A 23,523-nucleotide genomic window follows, 5' to 3' on the forward strand; every position below is an offset into this window, starting at 1 on the left:
AAAACATAGAAAGCAGTAAAAACGTATATAAGGGCAAAAATTACAAAATTAGAGAAATTTCATCCATTTATGGCACGATCAAATCCCTAAGATCTCTCTCTCCCTTTCATAACAAATGTGTGAGAGATGTTGTACTAATGCATGCTTTTATTTCTCAAATTACACTCACCACTTGGGGTGAGCAAATTTGCTTCTCCACCCTTCATTTGGTCCTCAAGAGTCTGCAAAAAATTCTGTAAAAATGTCAAATCTGCCCCCAGTCCCAGAGAAGAATGATTCATCCCTAATTTAGTAAGGAAACACTCTCAATCTACTTTTCCTGGACAATCAACAATCCCATTTGGAGAAACTAATCCTCTTTCAGCAGACCAGGTGCCATTTTCTGTGCTTGAAGAAACCATTAACAAACTGTTGGCCCACTGTAGGGGGAACAGCTCTTTCCCACCTGGTAATGGTATTTCTAGCTCCAGTGGGAAGCTTTCTTACACATGTGTAGATCAGAGCTATGTTTTATTAAAAAACCTTACTGAATGGTCAATGACCAACAATAGCCAAGTGTCTTTGTGGGATATGCTACCAAAGGCAGAGAACAGTGAGGGTAGCTGCAGCCATTTCCTGGAAATACCAACCCTCTTTGCCTCCTCTCTGAAGCCAGAGGACAAAAGAAAGCCCCTTCTGCAGCCAGCCAGCCTAGATGGGACAGCGACAGAAAAGGACATTACTGGCCTTTCATAGAATGTGATGGAAAGCCCAACTATTTAGGGAAAAAAGAATGTTTCTTATTAAGCTACATAGAGAAACAGGAAGCAGAGGACACATATTCAGGGATACAACTATTTTCAACAAATTCTTTTTCCTGTATGGAAAGATGAGAGTCTCAAAGCATGAGCAAACACGTACATTTTTTTCTTGTTTTCAGCTACTTGATTTTTATTTCATTTCCACCAGACAGTAAATTCTAGCTGTATTTTAGATCTTTTTTCTACTTTAGTTAACCCTCCCATCCTGTCAGAAAATACAATGTCTTTGAACTGGGAAAATAACAAGGATTAAGCTCAGATTGCTGCATCCTGGAGCAGGAATTCCTCTGGGGCAGGTGCTGCACAGACCCACCAAAGGGATGTTCTTTATCCCAAAGAGCTTTTAGATTCAATATAAGAAAATGCTAAGGGATTCAGGTGGAAGGGCAAGAAGGTAACTATGGTACTACTGATCAGCACAGTCCACAATGAATATATTTCACTGCCTGTTCCCCCTTAGAATTAAAAAACCTTTTGGTGACCTGCATCGGAAAATCAGTTCTGATGAAAAACCTTTCTGGATACACAAATAACCAGACAAGAAGATGCATCCTCCTTTCTGGTTTACACAAGCTTTTGGTAGTCATCCCTTATAATGCAGTTCTTTAACACGTGATAAAATGACAAAAAAGAAGTGTCTGAATAAATGTACTGAATTTTTTCACAGCAAAACCCATGTCTGACATAATTTATTCTCTTGGCACAAAATTATAGCAACTGTTTAGAATTCTTCAGGAAAAAACCCCCAAACAAAACCCAAAAGAAGTAAAATGCAATCAGTAAAGCACCAGTATAATAGATAATTTAAATAATTTCTTGCTTGCTGCCTTAAATCATGATTAACATTAGTGAAATCTATTCTGATTGTTTGAGTCCCAGTGAAATGGCTTCCACGGGAAATACCTTCTGACAGCTACCAGCCAGCCCATTAACCACATTAAGGTTTTGTTGCAACATATTTGTGCAATGTTTCTTTTATCCTTCACACCCCTAAATATTATCCCTCTTTTTTATTTCCAGAGAGCCTATTGGGATAATCCTGAAGGGTCACACATCTCCAGGGGAAGACATCCCAAAGACTGCTGGACTTGCCCAATGGAAAGGGGCTGTGCTGAGCACTTATCAAGCCCCACATGTTCCTAACCAAGATGCCAGGACCCTGATGGGCAGCCAGCCTGGCACAGCATGGAGTGTGCACCTGTTCTAGTGCTCAGAGCCCACAGCCCAGACACACCTGAGGGAGCTGCAGCTCCCCTCCCTGCAAGCCTCACACGCTTCGTGGCTGTGCACTGCAACCTGAAAAAATTGCCTTCTGGCATTTAGGTTCCCAAACTTCAAAAGCTACGAGCAATTCTCGAAAACTTGGCTCCCTGTTTAAGATTGTGGCCATCTCTACTGAGAGTAATTAACCAGTCCCTTTAATAGCTGAAGGAGCAAGTTTCTTCTGCAGCACTGCTGAAGCCTCCTTTTCTACCCAGACTAAGTGCTTCTGTCCAAGATGTGTTTGATGCTGAGGTTCAGCTGACTCCTCACCTCACCTGTAACCCAGGTTGGAAAGCCTCAGTGCACAGCCTCCCTACCTGCACTCACCTCTCACAATCTCTGCTGGGGAAAGGAACCTGACACAAGTGTAAAGAGAACAGTTCATGCTAAACATCCTTTCAAGCTGACCAAAGTTCTGACCTGTTCGTTACAGTCAGGGCCAAATGAAGCCACCTCCTCATAATGAACTCCTTTTCCTTGAGGGAGACTGCTAGACACTCTCACATGGCAGCTACCTAACATGCTGAAGCAGCAGAAAGAGCTACCACCTGCTGTCCTCTTCCTTCTCCTCCCATAATCAAGTAACTTTTCCAGAAGAGCAGAATTTAGTAAGCTCTCCCACGTTTTTTCCCCCTTTTTTATCATACTGAATGCCCAGAGCAAATGCCAGTAAATCCAGGGGACTAAGTACACAGGAAGCTCAGCATGCAGAGCTCACCTTTACAGCTGGGGAGAGACAGTCCCATTTTTCTAACTCAGACAATACTACATTTCAAGTAACAATCCTATTGAATCTGCTACCTTTCATTAAAGTAGCTCTTACAACTCTGTAAAATCCTCCAACCTTTGTATTGATTTTTTTCTCCTATTCAAAATAACTCTCCTTTACAACAAGAGCTGCCTGTCAGCCTCTTATCTCTTATTTTCACCCCATCTGATCCTCCTTCTCCTTGTCAGTCTTTTCAGATTCCAATTAATCATGTAGAAAATCAGGGACTTATGTTAAGAAGAATGTAGAACTCTTAGCTCATCATTAATATACTGTAATTGCAGTGTAGTGCTACTGCCTCTGACCTTTTCAACAAGTCAGTCGAAATCCTTTGGGGAGAGCAGGACATTCCCAGCCATGATGAAAAGGGTTATCTCTGATTCTACTGGATAGTTATTTCAAAATAAAACTCCAGATGCATTATAACATTTGTAATTCAGTCTAGAAATTACTGGGGCCTGGCAGACAGCAGGAAGATGCAGCCATAAAACCAAACTGCTGTTCTATTCTTAAATTTTGTCTGAGCCTCTACATGAACAGTCCCAGGATACACTAACCCCTCCACTAAACAGATTTAATTTCAGACCATCCTCTCCTGTTTCTTCTTAATTATCGTGGGACATTCACGGAAAAGATCAGCCAGATGGAGACTAAATATTTCACTACTATAAGATGGAGCATTCTGCACTAAAATGGAACCTTGATTACAATAAAGTCATTAATTAAAGTCTCAACTGACTCTTCTGTCAGTATATGGGAGACACTAAAGACAACTGAGAGGAGGCAGTGCAGCAGCTACACTAAGGAAAATAAAACAGTAAACCAGACAGTGATAAGATGGTGTTTAATTTCCACTACTCACAGTGAAACAAGACGGAAACTCAGCGATGTGTTCAATATATCCATCCATTTTATGTTTTCAAAATGATGACACACTGCTTTCCTGACAATGAGAAACTTGAACAAGATTTAAAAGCAGTGAAGAGCAAGAAGGAGCAAAGCCTAGAGACTAGAATAAATCTTTATATCCTAGGAGATAAGATGGAGATGTAGATTTGGCTTTTTAGATAAGACAGAGACACAGATGTGGCTTTTTAGCACATTGTATGTTTAGAGTATTTTATGGCTATCTGGACTCTTGAAGACTGTGGGGAAAGGGGAGAGAGAAGACTGTAAGAAAACCAAAAAAACCCCCATACTGTGTCATTTTGAAGAAAAAGAAATTAAATGTGAAAATCCCCAAGCCATTTACTTGTCCGAATGATTAAGTCAGAGGTGCTGTAAGAAATGCAGATGGAATAAGCAGAGTATGCTAAATTCCCTGGACACTCTACAACATAGACAGCATGAGCATGGAGCCAAATCCTCAACCAGAGTTCCACCAGCACATCTCCCATCAAAGTTACTGGGAGCTCTAAGTATCCCTTTATAGTGTGGATTTGGTCCTTGGAGAGAATATTGCACTAAAATTACTTCAGACAGTCATAGTATCTCACTGTGATATATTCCCAATGGTCCTTTTTAGGTCCCCCTATAATTTTTTGACTTCTACTTTGCTACATCCTGCCAGATGGAGGTATGGAAATTAGAAGAGCAACAAGTAAACAAAATATAAGGAAATAAACCCAACACTGGCTCCCTGTTTCATAATTAATCTTTACTTGTGCTTGAAATCAGCACCAGAGATCTTTGCAAAATTACAATTACCAGATATGCTGGATGCCAGAAATAATAAACCCAGCTGCAATACAGAGTGTTAGTTCTCTCCTGTATAGGAAGAGAACATGCTGTGGTATGTTCATCATTTAATGTCATAAAGTGTGTGCAAATCTAAACAGAGTCACAGCTGGACCAAGAGTAAAATTACAGAACATAAATGGTCCCATTTCTAACATTACAAAGTAAATATTCCCTGCCATTCATAGGTCGACAGAAGGCTGGATGTATACTGTAGGTTATTCCAGGTGTGACAGAAAGTCTTAATATTCAGGATAAAACAAAAAAAACACCCAACCTAGTAAACTGAGTACTAATCTTAGTTTATTCTATTCTTACTATTCTTAGTAGTAAAGGTTTTTGTGCACTGAATACCACTCATTTCTTCTACTTTTATAACACTGATTGTGATCAGCCTGTGATAATAAATACTATCAGAATTTAGGTAATATAATGAGAGGTAGAACAGTACACAATGATAAACTCTGGCAAGGTTATCTGAGCATTCAAATTAGAGCAACTAATTGTAGATCTAGACCACACATATGTCAGTACGTAGATTCAAAGAGAAAAAGAAGAAAATCAAAGAAGTAGCAAGAACAAAGACACCATTAGAACCTGGAAAGTCTTCTAATAAACACACTTGAAGAGCAGCAAGAATTCTTAATGCAAATGATTGTTTTGTAATAATAATTTAATAAAGTGAATACATAAACATAACGTAAAAGCTTGTTAATTGACATAAGAGGGTGTCAGCTCTTCATTTTCTGCCGGGATGGTTTATGAGGGTGGTGGTTTTTTTGGTTGTTTTGGTTGGTTGGTTGTTTTATTTGGTTGTGGGGGTTGCCTATTTTTTTTTTTTTTGGTTGGTTTTTTTTTTAATTAATGGAAAAGAACTTGAGATTTCCAAAAACATGCATGTTGGTACTTGTGGGTATAAAATCACATTGCTCTTTCAGAAGCAATTTAGCCTAAACAGTACAAGTTTGCTCATGTAAGAGTAAAAGGATGAGGTCTCTATGGCATATTGCAGTATGGTCCTTGGAATAAGATACTCATTTACTAAATAAATTACTGTATAGTACTGTATAATGGTGTTCACATTATAACTGACAATTAGCACCATTAAAGAGAACGCTCATAAACAGCCAAAGCTCACATCAAATTAACACAACCATGATTAAAATCACTCTTCTGATTTCTGCTCTTCACAGAAATAAGCGGCATTTTGCATAAAAATTACTAGGAGGCAGATAAGAAAAAATTAAAAAAATAACCCCATGGTTATGCTGGGATGGTGGTACCTCACTCCAGCAGCACAGAGAGCACTGCCACATCAGCTCCTCACTTGCTATGAAATATTAAGCATGGGGTTTCCCTCGGAGCAGCCAGCCAGCACAGTGAGCCCTGCCTGCTGCTGGGAACCAGTTTGGTGGCACGGGAGATTAAAGTGCTGCAATTACTCCTCTTGGCTCTAATGCGGGAAACCCAGGTTCTCTCCTGGCCTGAGGGAAGCTCATCTTCTTTATTTTAATTTTGTCACTTTTCCACTTAAGTGGTTTCTAGCATTTGCATGTCCACTTATATTGCTGCGGTTTCAGAAAGAAAAAAATAACCTGAGGAATTATAGTGGAGAAGAACAATAACAAAATACAAAGGAGTCAGCAATTCATTAAAATTTAGAAAATGCAACATTAAAAACTTTTCTTAACTCTAAGGAAAAAAAAAGGAGAGCCTTTTTCTAAACTGGCACAGAGCCCATGTGCTCATTAGGATTCACACTCCACTCACACAGCAATACACTAATGGTATCACTTTAATGCAGCATCACAGCACTACTTCCTGGCCTCACCCAGATATTGCTTGCAAAGTGGCAAGAAAGAGGGGAAAAAGAAGTTTCTAGTGAATGCCAGGCCTGGTATCATTCTGGACGTACGTGGGCGTTTGAAGCACACGGACATCTCTGATCATGAATGCTGCTTCAGAGAAAGCCAAACTCATAATGGCTTCATAAAGATCAAGTATCACTAAGGAAAATCTAATCAATAAATAAGCAATCAAGACCACATAATGAAAGAATACCATTACATGTGCCATAGTTTAAAAAGAAGTCACAGTATGCTACATTAAAGTACTGCAAGATAATATGCCTTTGATCCAACATGCCTTTAAAGCAGGAAACAAAAGGATGTTCTCATATATCTTACTAACTAATTTAACATATAAATCATAAAAAAATATGATCCAGATGGGCTTCAGTGAAGGAAACCAATTAACATAGACAGCCTTACCATCTGACACATTAGTTGTAATAATAAAGACCAAACAACATGGTCAAACAATAATGCTCTGTATTAGATCTGACATTTCTAATTAGTTTCTGTATCCTCTTCAAGAAAAAAGACTACCAGCAAGCACTTTGTTTCCCAGAGGAAAAAACTTCTAAACTTAATGTGCACAGATCTCATTCTATGGATGAAGCTGATCTATCTGTGTTCCCTTGGGATGTGCTTTGGAACTAATGGGTTTTGCATAGTCCACATCTGGTTGCAAAATAAAGAGTCAGAAAACATTTCCTTTCAGCTGCATTGCCACTGTAACTGCTGCAGATCTGGAATGCCAATATCTGCACACTGCTGTAAGCTTTTCCTGCGCCCAGAAGAAATCAGAAGAATCAGAAGAATCAGAATGGTTTAGGCTTTGCTTTCTGTAGGACAGAATTTTGGTTTATCCTTTCCACAGTCTCCCTAGAAATGCTACTTCTCAAATGAAGAAGTGTGGTTTTGGCACAGACCTCCCAGCATCAGGCAACTGGGGTTGCATCAGACAGTTGCAAGCTGCACCACAATTAGCATTACAAATTAAAAGCCCCACTGAGAATACATGTACAGTTACTGTTTGAGAACTCCAATCCCAACTATTTAGACAGGTTTTGCATCTATCATCAGTAACGACTCAATTTTAACACCTTAGACCTATTGGACCCTCCAAAATCCACCCACAGAAATCCTTTGCACCACACAATTGAAAATCAGAATTCTTGTGTGGGAGGTAGATAGCAACACAACAGGGAAAGGCTTGATTTGGAAACTGTTCTTCCTTAACAAAAAAAAAAAAAAAGTAAAGGAATGGCTGTGGGAATTCTGCTAATGTCATCATATCAAGGAAGGCCAGAGGTCCATGTCATTGCAACAAACACAAATGACTTAGAAATCATTAGGATTAACACTAAAACTATCTGATCCAGCAATTTATTTTGCTCAGCATTCATAAACAAGCAAAAATAACATAAACAAAGGCAGTCTCCCCCCAGTTTTCAAGTTAATATTCTAAACAACCGAATAAGAAGACCATAAGAAAATTATTTCTTAGAAACTTGCTTATTTCCACAGTACAAGAACTTCCATTCATCAAGCCACCATCAAATAGCCTTGGAATCCTAAGAAAGCTTTTCTGAAGTAGAAATACTATTTTTGACCCAAACAAGAAGGCCCAGGTTTTTTCACCTCCCCCACTCCCCCAAATTTCAGAAGAGGAGTTGATTTGCTCTATAGATTTCCTGAGTGCATCATCCTGAGGTTTACAAACACCAGTATTGCCAACTGAGACAGACAAGGCGGCATGACAGTGTTTGAGCCTTTGCTCCATCTGCTCAGGGGTGGCCCCTTGTGAGAAATCACAGCTACATCAAGGAGATGATAATGGAAAAGCTCATTAAAAAGAAGACAAAAATAAAATCTCTGCCTCTCAGAAAATCTAGCATACAGGTACACAATTGGGATACAAAAACCAGGTTCTAATTCTTGTGTGATGGGGAAGTTTGAACAGGCAGGTGATAATTGGAGGTTTTGATAAAGCACCAGTCTATGACAGCCTCCCTTTGAGCTTTAGAAGCCTCTTCCCACCTCCTGATAAATGTGACTTGGCTAAACCTCATGTGATGAATTATGGCAAGCTGGGGGGTGAATCAAGTCCCAGGACCACCACTTCTGCTCACCCATGAATTTTCTGGGAAAGCAAGCACAGCTCCCTGCAACCTGCTCAGGATCCACATGCCACACTTGGGAACTGCATATCTGCTTACCCACAGGCAAAGGTAATCCCAGATAACCTCTTGTTTATCTCACCATGCAAACCTTGACTATCAAGTGAAAACTATCAACAAACTCTGTTGACACAGAAAACATGGCAGTGACGAAAGAGCAACCTGGGGCTACTGCTCACAATCCAAGACCCAACAGCACCCAGCTCCCTGCCTGCACTCAGGGCCCTCCTCCAAAGGCACATCCCTGCAGCCACTGCTCACAGGTGCCTGGCTCTGAGCCCATCTGAAGCCATGTCCCCACAGTCACTGCTCAGAGGTGCCTGGCCCTGTGCTCTGAGCCCATCTGACGCCATGTCCCTGCAGTCACTGCACTCAGGTGCCTGGCTCTGAGCCCATCTGAAGCCATGTCCCTGCAGTCACTGCACTCAGGTGCCTGGCCCTGTCTCTGAGCCCATCTGAAGCCATGTCCCTGCAGTCACTGCACTCAGGTGCCTGGCCCTGTGCTCTGAGCCCATCTGAAGCCATATCCCTGCAGTCACTGCTCACAGGTGCCTGGCCCTGTCTCTGAGCCCATCTGAAGCCATGTCCCTGCAGCCACTGCTCACAGGTGCCTGGCCCTGTGCTCTGAGCCCATCTGAAGCCATGTCCCTGCAGCCACTGCTCACAGGTGCCTGGCCCTGGCTCTGAGCAGGGCTGTGTTCCCAGGGCACTGTGCCTGAGGCCGTCCCTCACTCCTGGGATAGCTGGGCCGCTCTTGGCTGGGGCTGGCTCGGGCCCAGCTGGCTCCAACATAGGCAGAGCAAACACAGAGCTGTTTTCATGGATCTATGGAGAGGTCCTGTTAGTGCCAGGCAGGGGACAGCAGCTGAGCCCAGGTAGAGGTCAGGTCCTGTGTGTAATTCCGCTGACAGACAGTGGCCTCAGCACGAGGGCTCCCAAACTGCTGCTATTTCTTTGAAAGCATCATGGGAAAGGAAAAGTTTGGAGGACAACGAGGTCACTCGACAGATATTTGTAAGCAGATCCTCCCACACATGGAAAGCTTATGGGACAAAGGAGAAAAGTGGCTGTTTGCAACTTAACCCATGGGACATGAGAGCTGGCAAGGCCAGCAAAGCAGAGCTCGGAGCTGACATTGCAGAAGCACATGAGAGATGATGGATAGAGTGCTGTGAGGGCCGGAAAGGCCTGCAAAGTGATACATTCACTGAAAGAAACATTGCCCTAGTTCACAGTTGCCTTGGACTACAGCAATATGTTCTGATTTTGTTTTTTCTCCACTCACCTCAACAGGGAACCTCTTGCCGTTGATGCTGTGTTCAGAGCCAGCTGATCCGTTGCTTTGGCCCCAGTGAAATTCCACTTTCTCTGCCTTGAATCTGCCCGGTAACCCGGCACCACTGACAAAATAATCGTCCTTCAACAGGATAGCAACTGCACACACAGAACAACAAGAAAGAAACTCAGCATAGTTCCTCTGAAACACTTACAGTTTTTGCTCATTATATGTCAGAATACTTCTCCTAATGCATGTAAAACGTTGGATCATCATTTTCCTCTTTACGGGGATTGTTAAAAATCAGGTCTGCAAGTAATGTTGGCTAATTCTGGAAGTGATTATGACATTACATAGACTAGAGAAAATCCCAAAGTCCAAATTTCTCAAGGACATTTTGCCCTCCTTATTGGACTTTGATTAAAATTTAAATGGAAACTACATCAAAACCGGTTTAATGTAGTTCCAGAGGGTAATGGCTGACCATGGTCCCTGCCCTTATAAACCCCTCAAGGTCTGTAGATCATAAGTTAAGAAAAGAATGGGTCTCCTGTTTTTTGGATTTCCTCTTTTTTGTTGGTGGGGACGCTGTGCCCTGTCCCACCTCTACTGCTGGACATGCTGGGTGCTTTCCTTAGCCTCCCTGCTCCTCCCCTCTGTAAAATAGGGAGAGTCAAAATAACATTTTTGAGACTTAGTCATGAGACATCTTCATGTCTCAAAACTGTGTTTTATTACAGTAACTCTGATATTATTATTATGTGATTCAATGAGGGTCAGAAAGATCTTCTTTGTATTCTCTTTTCACTTCCAAAAGCCTTTGTATTTTATGTAACAATAAAAGCCATAGGTCCAAACAGAGGGCAGAATCGTATGGTGGAACCTGGTATATGTTACCAGGGGAGGCCTGTGGTCCAACCAAGAACTGATTCCAGCTTTCAAAAAATTCCTTTCTGCTACTCTCACTACAATATCCCCTTTCTTTCCAGCATCTCCTGGTTTTAATACATACCATTCCTAAAACTGCTCCCCACAAAATTATTTCTTCTCATCCCTCACAAAAACAGAAGTAAAATTTGAATATTGTTTCTGTAAAAGTCATTGCAGACCAGTGCTTGCTGTGCCCAGAATCCTAGAATTTAAGTTTTGGGGTTGATTTTGGAGATTTTTTCTTTTTTAATGGAAATAGCAAAACCCACAAGGATTTCTCTGTGTTCTTGAGCCAACTGTGTCATCACAACAGGAACATTAATATCAATCCAATTTTGTTATGTAAGAAGGAGGATTTTATTCACCACTGGAAAAAAAAAAAACAAAAGAAAGCTACTTGTGAAATAAAAGTTATTTCTCTGTTGGTGACTCAGTGCTGCAGGCCAGGCTTTGTGTCCTCCCCTGACAGGGGCCCACAGCAGCATCATCTCAGGTGCAATTTTTCCACACAGCTCAACTTTAAACAGTTTGTGTTAAAACCATCCTAATGTCAAATTGCATGAGATGTTCAGATGTTTCTAAACTGCGCCAGCAAAATCATGGGGCTGTTTTCTTCCTGGATTTCTGCTTCTTTCTGCACTCCCTTTGCATGCAAGTGCTTTGTGGAGGAGGATGGGTGGTGCAGAAGTGGCTATAGGACAGTGCCTGTGTCAGCCAGGGTACTGCTGGTAGTCACTGTCTGCTTACACCAAATCCCTGGAACATGAGTGACTGAAAGCACCACTGCTCCCTACTTCCCTTCAAAAATTCTCAATGAGCTCAGCAGTATTTTAAATGGTGAAAAATCTCATTCAGTCAGTTAGTTACAAATTCCATAGATGAAATTGTAGGAGATGAGGAATACAGCAAAGCAGATTCGCATGCATCTGTTAAAAACCTCTGAGGAGATTCAGTTGCATCTAATAAATATTTGATAGTTCCCAAATAATTTATGGCTCTGTCAGGGGTCATTTTACTTGTTTTAGATGAATAATTAAAAAGGATAATTAGGAGGATGTACAATCTGGAATGTTCATCTAATTGTTCATTTTACAGTATTTCTTACACTGCTGAGCTGTATGACACATGTTCCCATCACCTTCTCAGCTAAGCAGCATCCCCTTACTGCCAGGAACTTCCCTCCTTTTTCTGTGACCCCAGGTATTCAGGACTGAAAGAACCAAATATCACTTTACTGGGCTTTGGGAGCCACTGCTTTTATCCCAGGATTTCTGTAGAGTGCAAGGAATCAACTCCCAAAGCCCACTGACTTAAAATACTATATAATTGAGATTAAAAACCCAAAGAAAGTGGTGTGCAGCCACCAGGACCACAATTGTGTGATGCCATTTTCAGGTTCAGGGCTGGTGTTGGATGCCCATCACCCCTGTGAGTGTAGGAACAAACCTGAACTCAAAGCAGCTCTTCCCCTGCCCTAGCAGAGCAGCTCTGATGGTCAGGGCCAGCCAGAATGATGCACATTATTACACAGGATATTAAACAACAGTTCTGGCAGAAATTTTAGTAAGTTTTTCTAAGCAGAATTCTCCTCATTTTAGTTTTGGTATGACCATAACTAATGCAAATACAACTATGAAATGTGTATATCCTCCAAGTGATCTCCATCACTTAATACTATGGTCAGCTACTCTAGTGAAGAAATTCAACCCATGTTAGTGCCTTTGCCAATGTAATTGTGCACAAAAGCACTTCTAGTCAAGACAGAGACCTATAAAATCCATTGATATTTTCTGAATGAAACACTGTTTTCTGTACATTGTCTGCTCTTTACCTGGTAGAGAGGGGGAAATAAACAAGAAAGAGCAGAACAAATCTAAACAGAATTACCTTTCAGAGCCTAAAAATAATTCATTGTTCAATCATTTAAAAAAAAATTACTAGGTCTTACAGCCATAACAATAACCCAAGCAGCATATTTCCTGCCAGTTAATGAGCATTAAGGTTAAGGGCCTTTAGCTTTCCCAGGGACCCCTGTCTCTTTAAACCAGACATTAATTGCTGAGAAATGCCCTCTACATCCATCACCATTTCTTAAACAGTTATTTAGTTTACTGTCTCTGTCAGTCTGCAATATGAAGGTCTTGTGTGGCCATCTGCTCCAAGACTCTGCTGCCAAAATGCATCGCGATTTATGGCACAGTCGGCCTCTATCTTCTACCCACAAGCCAAAACATCCTACTTGGTGTGCTGCTCTGCCACTTACCACCTTAAAAATTAAAGCCAGGCAAGTTTCTTCAAAAGGTCGGAAAACCAAGTAAAGGAATGGGACTTGATAAAACAAGGGAGGAGTTAGGAGCTCAGCAGAAGAAATCAGGGCTGACAGCAAGGCAAAAAGAGTCTTCACGTTACCAGTAAAAGGCCATAAGTTACCAGGAAAAGTGACAGTTACTGTTGCTCTGAGAAGCAATAACTTGTCAGCAAAAATCCATACCCCAATGGGTGAGGAAATCAAATATAGCAGCAGTGTTAAAATTACCCAGCAGAGAAGACTGAAGCTTCAGCTTTCATTGCCAACTGTGCCAAGACCAGAAAATCTGCTGACACTTTTCAGTTCAACAGAACAAGGCTCTGGCTTGTACCAGCAACAGTGTGGCCAGCAGGACCTGGGCAGTGACTGCCCCTTGCACTTGGCACTGGGCTCACTTTTGGGCCCCTCACTACAAGAAGGACATTGAGGGGCTAAGAGTGTGTCCAGAGAAGGCAACAGAGCTGGGGATGGCTCTAGAGCACAAGTTTGATAAGGAATTGCTGAGGGAGCTGGGGGGGCTCAGCCTGGACAAAAAGAGGCTCAGAGAGGATCTTCTTGCTCTCTACAAGTCCCTGAAAGGAAGCTGCAGCAAGTGCCTCAGGTCCAGCTCCAGCAGTTCAGGATCTGAGCAGGAGTTATTGCCCCTCAGATGAAACGGAGTGGCAGACTGTAGCTTGTTTTCCTTCACTGCAAAGCAAATCCAGTTAACATAAACCACCACCAAGCATAGCTGGGGGTTTTGCTGCATTACTTGGGGTTTTTTCCCAGCTTCACTGAGAAGTGCTCCTGTTTGCTTTGTAATCCTGACTTGGTTGCCCTTGGTAGCAGCATGAGGTTCAGGCAAGGTTGAATGCTATGGAAATTTGGTGCTTAATTAATCTACTCATGTTATGGACCCTGCCCTTTATGGTCAGAGAGGCTGTTTGTGGTAATCAGCAATAAATGTAATTAAAAAGACCTGAAGAAAGTGATGGTGCTATTCTTCTAAGAAGGATGTTAATGCTATCCTTTACATATAACAGTAACATTGCTGCACATACACTGCAGCTCAGATGGGAAGTGCCCTGGGGTTGATGGGTGTATCTGAGGTCACTCTGTGTACACAGCTGAGCCACCAGCTCCAGAGCAGGTACATGCCCTGGGTCCAGCTAGCCCACCTGTGACAGGGGACGTGGCACAGAGAGCACTGTAGAGATGCATGTCAGATGTTAATAAAGATAAAAATATACTTCCAATAAATAAAATTGAATTAATTAGTGGTTTAATCCAATTCCCTAAAAATACTTGACCTTGTCAAATGAAGAGGGTGGCCTTATAATTTCTGCTTTTTACGTTTTTAGAATTAAAGAGTAATCAAATGCATGCAGCTTTGCATATAAATCAACCTTGACCTTTCGTTGAACTGTTTTGGTAAAAATAAGCAGTACTCATGCCTGCTCTTTTTTTTCTAAAAGCCAGAACAGACAGAGCAGAAAAGGATTCAGTTCAGTGAAGAACACTGTGCTATAATCATACCAGAAAAACATTAATAAACCCCCACTACTCTGAGCAGTTATTGCTCTTCCTTCTCTAAAATCTTCCAATTTCTAAGACCTCCCCTCTCCTTCCCCCTGAGCCCTGCATCTCAGCATTCTTTTGGATTAGGTGTTACAGCCTCCCAAAGCTGATAATTCAAGGTTACACCTTGAAACTCTTACACTGCCTTTTATTCTGAGGAATAACTGACTACCAAGAGAATTAGTTTAGACTGAGAACAAAAAAAAAACCACGAAAAAAAAGCAGCCCTTAAAAAAAACCCTTAAAATCAATCTGTAGAACTAGCTCTGCAGAGAATGCAGAGGCAGAGGTAGGTGGCTCCTACTGAAAAATTACATTAAAAAAAAAAAGACAAAAAACCCAAACAACAGAACAATGAAAAAGGAGGAGGTTGGAACATGGCTTGAATTTCTAATTGACTGCAGTCAGGCTATGGAGACAAGCAGAAGAGAAAATACCTGTTTTTCCTGTGTTTTTCATCCAAGTCTTGTTTGAAGATTCATTGTCAAAACCATCCAGCTGCAGCTCTTGATACTCATCTCCAACGTGGGCCAGGTGGTCGATGATGTCTATGGGGGACTGGTGAGACCCCCCACACTTCTCACTGGACGTCACCCAGTGCTCAGGACCATAGGTACCTGTGAAAAAACACCAGTGTCAGCATCCCAGTGGCTCCACAGTGCTGGAGAACTCTTAAGTGTGAGGATGAAGCACTTAAGCTCCCCAGGTAACTCCACCACAGTTACAATTCCCACGTTTGAAAGAGGTTAAGAGTTTTTAACTTATGAGGAGACTGAAATCCTTTGGCTTTGTGCTGTGTTCCAACTTTGCCTCTGGCAGTAATGAACAATGGCCTTTTTTAAAAAACAACTATTCTATAAAACTTTCTGCAGTTCCCAAGCTCCTCCCGTGCATATGTTATCAATTACCACATTGCTCCAGGAACTTCCCTAAAGCTCCAGCCTTAATATATTACTGTATAGTTTATCCTTTCATTATGGACAAATAACGTAACAGACACACATTAACTTGTGTTCTTGCAATACTATGCTTAGATAATACGATCTTTATTAATGATTTCATTTATTTTGGAGGTTTTGAAGCCAGAAAATAATAAAAGAAAGAATTAAACTAAATGTATGTTACTATATTTGAAGAAAACAACAATGGAAAAAAAATTACTCTGGAAGAAGTAAACAGGACAATAACCTCTCAAGAATACACAGTAAATTTATTTTGTTGCTATTCATACACGAGTTTTCTGGTTTGGATGAACAATTAAAATAAAATGGATAAATGAAAGGTCTGAGGCAAAGACCTTGTCATCCACACCACATACCAGCCCAAGATGTACTAGAACACTAGGGACCCTCAGCACCACTCTTAGGAGGATCTAAAATGAATTTCAAATTTTTCTTATGACCTGCCTCTCCAACCTTTAAGTTGTATTAACAGAGACTGAGAGCTTATCTTCCTATGAGTGCAAACAGTGGTTTAAGCTCCTGAAATGACAGCATAGATTTCTTGTAAAGCACTTGTTGCTCACAGCTCTTTAAGTGCTTTACAGCAGGAATCAGCCACATTATTCTCATGTAAAGACAGGGAAGTTGATGGCTGAGAAGGGAAGCAACTTGCCCAAGCCCAAGTGCTAAAATCAAGTTACAAGCCAGAGCTGAACTGTGCTCTCATGAGAGTCCTGATGTCACACCTGTGTCACACCTCTGAACTACACAGTCAGCAGGTCTGTTCAGTGGGCAGCCAGCAGGAAACGAGGCACCAATGTGCATTAATTACCCTTGCATCTGAGCAGCATACCTATATTCAATTAGTGCCATCCAAACCCAGCAGTTGGGAAGGCCAGTTTCTCTGGCCTCTGGGTTTTAATCTGTCTAGTTGCAAAGTGCATTAGTGCTGTCTTCTTGTGAGTTGATGCAGGACATTTAATCAATAGCAAGATTTTGCTATACTCATCACACACAAATGCTGCCTGGTACCCAAATGACAATAAAAAAAATTTACTTTCAAGTACAATTAGACAAAATTGCAATATAGTTTAAAAATCATTTACATCATCTGCCCAGGTTAAAAATCAGTTTTGTTTATCTCAGGCTTCAACTTATATTGTCAGCAAGAGCTGCTTTCAGCTATTTCCCAATGTAGCACAACCAAGGAGAACAGAATTATTAAAACCCCTACATAATGGAAACCAAATGTCTTCCACTCAAGCACAGCTATTTTTCTCCAATCAGGATGCTCTTAGTAATTGGTCTGTAGTGAGTTAATTGGAAATTCAGATTTACTTTACATATAACCTTGCATCTACCCCATGAAATTTGGGAATTTGCTTTAAATATCTAGCACTACACATAATCAAACCCGCCAGCTCTCGTTTTCTGGCTTTGTTATAAACAAGGGGTGAGCTTTTCAAAAGCACTCTGCCCACAGAGGCTATCGCAGTGCTTTCAGCTGTGCATTCAAAAGGAGCTGTGCACTCCAATATTTCTTTTATAAGTATTCTGGTGTCAATGAGGAATTTTTTTCCTTTTTTTAAGTAGGCAGATTTATTTTAACAGAGACTGTAGGGTTTCTTCCATGTCACAATTATTTATTTATTTATTTATTTTAAGTATAGCCAGTTCTCAACCTATTTGCAGTGAAAACTGCCTTGTCAAAATGAATAAAATAAGCCATAAGGGTAAACAAACAAACCACCATGTTGAATTAAAACCTCAAGTGACTTAGGTACCTGAACTGACTCTTGATGAAATGTAGTGTTTCAGAGACTTTTGAAGGCTTTGTTTCATTTTAAAAAACAAGTCTTCTCTTTTTTTTCTTAAATTAATTTAACTTGCTTGAATTAATTTAAAAGCAATAAATCTCTTTTGATAAACACAATAGCTTCACTTGCTTGTACATCTATAATCTAACAAAATAAAGCCTAGCAGTATCTGCTTTTTTCATGTGACAGGATAAGTTTCCATGCATAAAATGTTTCCATACTCGTGCTGAATTATTAAAGAAAAAAAAAAATCTAATGCAATGAAACTCTCTCAGCAATTCAAAACCTCAACTTAGTGCTGGTGCTGTGACTCCAAGTCCTGACATCACAAATTACAGTCATAAGGCTAAGCTCTGATTTAGAGGTTCAAGACCTGCTAGTTAAAATCAGCCCAGGATTTTATAAATGCCTGGGCTTGCCATTAATTTCTTTCACAGGTTTTTGATATGTAAATGACTACATGCAATGTGACCTGCACCATAATGGCTGCAGACTGAGACAGATACAGGGGCCACAAGCCCAACACCTCCACTCCCAGCAGTGCAGAACTGGGGCTGCCCCAGCTTTAACAATGACCACAGAAAGGGGAAGGCAGGCCCAGGAGGGGAGAGGAAAACTTCTGAGCTTGAAACAAAACTAAATAAATTATAGCTCCTACCCAGGAAAAAAAAAGGCACTCAACAACCTATAAAATGTAATCAAGAATAGTGCAGTGTGATTCACAAATTCCCAGGTGGCCATCAGAAGGGTTCAGGCCCAACTGCCTGGTTTTTTTCCATGGACATTCAAGTGCACTTTCAATTAAAACTGATCTTCCACTACAGATTTCAAATTAATTCTTCTTCCAAGTGTCTCATGCTCCAGACATCCTTGCTTTGCAAAAAAGCCCTATATCATTAGAGGAGGAAATAGAACACTTTTCCAAGCTTGCAGATATTGATTACCTATTCCTTCCATCAAAGCACAATTGCCATTCTGCACTGTATAAATCTCTTCAGCGTTAGACACTTTATAAAGTACTGAGAATTATATCATTAATCATTTGCAGTTACACCTGTCTTGCTTTATTGAATTCTTTGTTTTTTAGAACTTTAAATAAATGCTTTTAAATAAAAACATGACACTAAATAAAGACTCTGTTTCACTTAAACCTAGTTAAAAAAAGAAATCCTGTAATTTTGTGAGTGACATTTACCCATCTGAAACACAGGAACTTATGGCTATTTGTATTTCATTTTTCCAACAGTAAGCATGGTGACTTAAATCAAATAAAATTTCAAATGAATTTGAGTTGGCCTTTTAAGGCTGATAAATAATTCGGTTTTCAGAAGCCAAGTTAAGAGCCCACACCTGTGTTAACAAATAACACACATTTCCACTGAGATGGTGGGACAACCTGCAGGCAAAGGTAAACAACAAGCAGCCTCCTCCTAGAGCTGGAATATTTGATGCAGAGGCAGCACAGAAAGAATGATAACTGATAATGTTTGGCATCTGCAGGAACTGAAAAGGAAACCATGGGTTTGGGTCCAACAGCTGGGGCAGGAGGGCTGGACCCACCCCAGATCACCCAAATGCAAGAGCAGGGTGTGCTGGGGTGGCAGCCAGGTCTCTGGGAACTTGAACTTTCCTCTGCTGCAACCAGAGACAAAAGGGCTCCCCAGGCTGGAAGGAGAGCTGGGGTCTCACACACATTTCAACCCACACTTCACGCCAGAGATGTTATCACCCATCCTTGTCTGAAATTACCTGATGCTTCCTAGATTCTTTTCTCATGCAAAATCATTCTGTCAATGACTGCAGTAACTTTAATAGTTTTTTAATACACTGTCTGCTCCTTAAATATAATCCAAGATTACTTTTTTCTTCTTTTTACTGTACAAAGAAATGAGCGGTCTTCATTAATGAAAAACCATTAAAGTAATGTATTCTGCCAAAATCTAATTAAAGCTTGTATAAAAACTTCCACTTAAAAAAAAATCAAATATATTTGTTTTTCTCACACAGAGAAGGTGTTTGTTTAAAACATCTGTTATTAAAAACATTGGCATTTCCTTGATTTTGCATAACTTTTTAATTAATGGATCAGCTACTCGGATATAAACTGGTCTGTAACAGATATAACTTTACACAGATATAGTTTAACAGAAATTAGCAAATTTTGAGTCATATGATTTTCATCACTCATTCATAAAGAAGTAGAAGTAGAAACTGGTTTTTTTTTTTAATTTCACTTGTTTTCTAAACGTTTTTACAAAAATGTGATATTAAATCTTAGGCCTGACATGGAAAGAACTAGTTTAGAGGCTTTAATTTTGGAGGTTTTTTATTAATTGTTCTTGGGTCCTTTTTTTAACAGAATTACCTCAGACAACTCTTTGTCTGTACTCAATGCCTCTTTACTTTTCATTTCTGAATGAGAATGGTAATAATGATTGCAAAGCAATCAAATCCCCTCATTTCTGCAATTAGCTTGGTCATTTCATGGAGACATCATCTCAATATGGGAGAAAATTCCGTGTTTCTCTTAGAACGAAATCCAACCAGTTATTAGGGATGGACAGAACAAATTAGTATTTCCTCTTCAAATGAAAACAGAGGTCCCAGTCTTTGCTTGCACAGCTCTGGAGGGGCAGCCTACAGACCTCAAGGATCACGACAGGTAAAAACCTCTGTAAATTTTACAGGCTCTGGATAAATGGAGGTGCTTCCCTTTTCAGGGACTGGCAGCTATGACCTGCACAAGCATTCCAGCATTTAGCTGAGCAACACTACAGATCTGAATCTCTGCCCTACTTGAACTGCTCCATCACGAGCCAAATCTCAAGAAACACTGAAATGTCACCATCAGCAAACAAAATCAGTTCCTTTCTTCCACACAGAGGAAGAACAAGGAAGAGGTGCCCTTGCTCAGCTACAAAGTAATGAACTTCAATAGCAGGCTGGATTTTCAAACAGGAAAAAATTGTTTTAAACAAACAAGTATCAGTGAAATTCACTACAGAAGTGAAGCATTTTAAGATCCTTCAGAAATCTCAGTCCCAGGGCTCCTCTCTGTTATTTGGAACCAAAAAACCTGAAGCTGTTACTTGATGCCAGAAGCTCTCATCATCACTGTTTGCCATTTAAAAGGAGCTGTATCAATAAGTCCAGGAAGATGCTTAAGCCATGCAAATAGTGACAGGAAGCAAGGCAGTACTGCAGATCCAGACTGGCTGAAAAATCAGCCTCCCTTTGCCCTCTCCTCTCACCTGCAGTCCCCTCCAGGGAAGCAGAAATAAAGTGAAATCTGTAGGATGAAGCTTAAAGACTGCACTTAGATACAAGGCCGAAAAGAATGATTTGAATGACATATCTCTTGCTGATTGATTTAGCATGAGGCTGCAGAGGTAAAGGTATAAAAATCCCTGAAAGCCTTGATAAAAATCAGTAGCATCTTTCAGAAGTCTTCCCATTGCAGAGAAAGCAGCCACGTTGTTAAATCATTATATTAGGGGGAAAAGTTGCTGAAATTATACTGTCTTGCTCTAAAGTGATGGCATGCCAAAATCAAAGGGATGGAGAAGGAGAGCCTGTAGTTAAGAGTTCACAGTGCTGCTTTGAACAAAGATTTCCTGCCCTGGGGGAAAAGGGCTTTTCATTTTATTATTCTCTGTCATCACTCTGTTTAACATGAGACACTCGTGCTTGCAGAAAATTCCAATTACTGCTTGAAAAATGAGACCGAATAGCAAGGGCAAGATCCTGAAGAGCTTGCTGAGACACAAACAGGTCCAAGCAATCTGCAAGCTCACTACAGGGAAGGTGTGCAAGCCTTGGGAGAGATGCGAACAACCAGGAACAGTTTTCTGAGAAGTCAAAAAATCTGAAAGAAACTTGCCCCATGAACAATCCCCAATAAGGCGTATCTTAACCAGTACTTGTTGGAACAAACACAGAATCCAGGAAGATGGAACAAAAAGGGGTTGGATTTAAATAACCCTTGAGCCACCAGCAGCACAGAAGCACCAATGCCACCAGAGCTGCAGCTCCAGCACTGTCCAGCCCTGGGGCTGGGGAAGGAAAGCTGATCTTCAGAACCCATCGTGTCAGTGATACTGTCACACTGCCAGGATGTGGCAATCACAAAGAGAGGCTTTAAATCATGCTCCTAAATATAAACTATCCAATAATGTCTGCAGCTTTTAAGCTGAAAGACAGAGTGCCATGCATGTTCTCCTTAAATTTTCATATCCACAGATGCTACAGTTATTGCTGGGTTTTTAATTAAACTTCCTAACCTTCAATTACCTTTGGAGAAGTTTTGAATGTGTTTTCAACCTTTGCATTCCTTAGTGAACTATTCTCTATTACACAGTCACAAAGCAGTGGGGTTTTTTTTATATATCCCCCCTCATATACAGACTTTCTGCATCCCAATTTTTATCCTCAAAAAAGTATGAAGCCACCATGAATCTTGTATGAAGCTCCCACTCTACCTATCAACCTGCCAGTGGCAAAATGTATGATAAATATCCAACATTAGGAAACACCAGGACCTTAGGACAAACATTGCAGGAAGCTCAAAAAAAGTGGAGAAAGTGTAATTACTAAAACAAGCTTTTTCCATAAACATTTCAAGTTTCAGCATTTGTGAGCTGAATAATTTACCACCACACAAAAGTGAAAATGGTACTAAGTTTAGCTGTGCTGGCAAAATAGTTTGGGGCTTTTTCAGGGGTGTCTCACATAATAAACTCTAGATAGACTTGCCTAATGAATTTAACAACTAATATTTCAAAATTATTTATACTGAGCACAGAGCACAACAATATCAATAAAATTATTATGCAGAACTCACTGAGTGGGAGGATAAATTGTGGTATTGAAAGTGCCTGCTGGTGGCAAGTGACTGAGACAATGTATATCTACATCCTCTGTTTTTTATCATTTTCTACATTTTTAATAAATGTATCTGACATCTCACACCATTCATTTCATAACCGTCAGAGGCCTTTTAAAACTGCTCACCCTGAGCTGCATATAATAAACGAGGTGATAACTTACAATATAAGGAAAAAACAGGAGATTAATTTATATGAAGGCATCGTAAATTATATTTCTTCTATTCTTATACTAGTTCAGTAAAGCCCTGTGAAGACTTAGGACAGACATAAAAATAGATTTTTTCCTAAATATAATTTTGAAAAGTATAAATCCTAATGGAAATTACAGAATGAAGATGTATTGCAAATCAATGCAGTAGCTGAGTGAGAGCACTTTATGTTGTTGGGAGGAAGACACAGATTTTAGTAATGGGTGCATTGGACAGGTCACATCCAGGCCAAATTTCTCTGGAGAAGGGTCTCTCTTTTCAACTATGCTTTTTTCATTTACAGGGTAATAGCTGTATGATGATGGACCTTGAAAGGAGGGATATTTAATATTGCTCTAGTGCCACAATACAGCAGAAGGAAGAGGGGCTCCATTCTTCCAAACCTCACTAGCAAACAGCTGCTGCCTCAAAAAGCTTAAACTGAACAACATAAGACAAACACAATATAAAACATCTCAAACTTGAACAGATGCATTCCCCTGGGCTAACCTCCCCTTCTCTGTAACACCTTGCTTCATGCTTTCTTCTCCAAGGCCATCTTCCAGAGCTGGCACTAACACACCAGAAAGGTGATCAACCTTTCCATGAGAAAGAAAAAAAACCATCATTTCTTGCAGAGAGCAAAGATAAAAGAAGAAATGAGCCTGGCATTTCACAGAATTAAACATATGAAAAAGCACAAGATCATATAATGTTGATGTAAACCATGGTTCCATCTGTGCTACTCCAAGGAGAACGCACAGCATGAACAAAGCTCTGAGAAAATAAATCTGAGCAAACAAGAGGAAGAAAATGGGCAAGAAACTTTCCCACCCAAGAGTTGCTGGATGCAGATGGAGGCTTTGGGGGCTTCAGCGAGACTTTGTTGAAAGAAAAGGAAGCAAGAGGACCTGAATTTGGCTCAGTGCTAACTACAGCCACCACTGCCAACACCCAGAGCAGGCAAAAGCCAGGAAGACAAGCAGCCAGCTTGCCACTCTGTACCTGTGATCTCACCAGTGCACTG

The 23,523-nt window shown here is 40.6% G+C and overlaps 1 protein-coding gene across 1 annotated transcript in view; it reads right to left on the reverse strand.

Moving 5' to 3' along the window:
* PTPRG (protein tyrosine phosphatase receptor type G) overlaps positions 1-23,523 on the reverse strand; it is a 394,212-nt gene that overhangs the window by 168,673 nt on the left and 202,016 nt on the right. Inside the window, exons 3-4 of the mRNA XM_066557786.1 lie at positions 15,102-15,281; positions 9,879-10,027 (exon numbers count right to left, since the gene is read on the reverse strand). Coding sequence (XP_066413883.1) covers positions 9,879-10,027; positions 15,102-15,281 — 329 coding nt within the window. The remainder of the gene's footprint in view (positions 1-9,878; positions 10,028-15,101; positions 15,282-23,523) is intronic.

The sequence above is a fragment of the Molothrus aeneus genome, chromosome 12 (assembly GCF_037042795.1).
Source record: "Molothrus aeneus isolate 106 chromosome 12, BPBGC_Maene_1.0, whole genome shotgun sequence".
Taxonomy (NCBI): Eukaryota; Metazoa; Chordata; class Aves; order Passeriformes; family Icteridae; genus Molothrus; species Molothrus aeneus.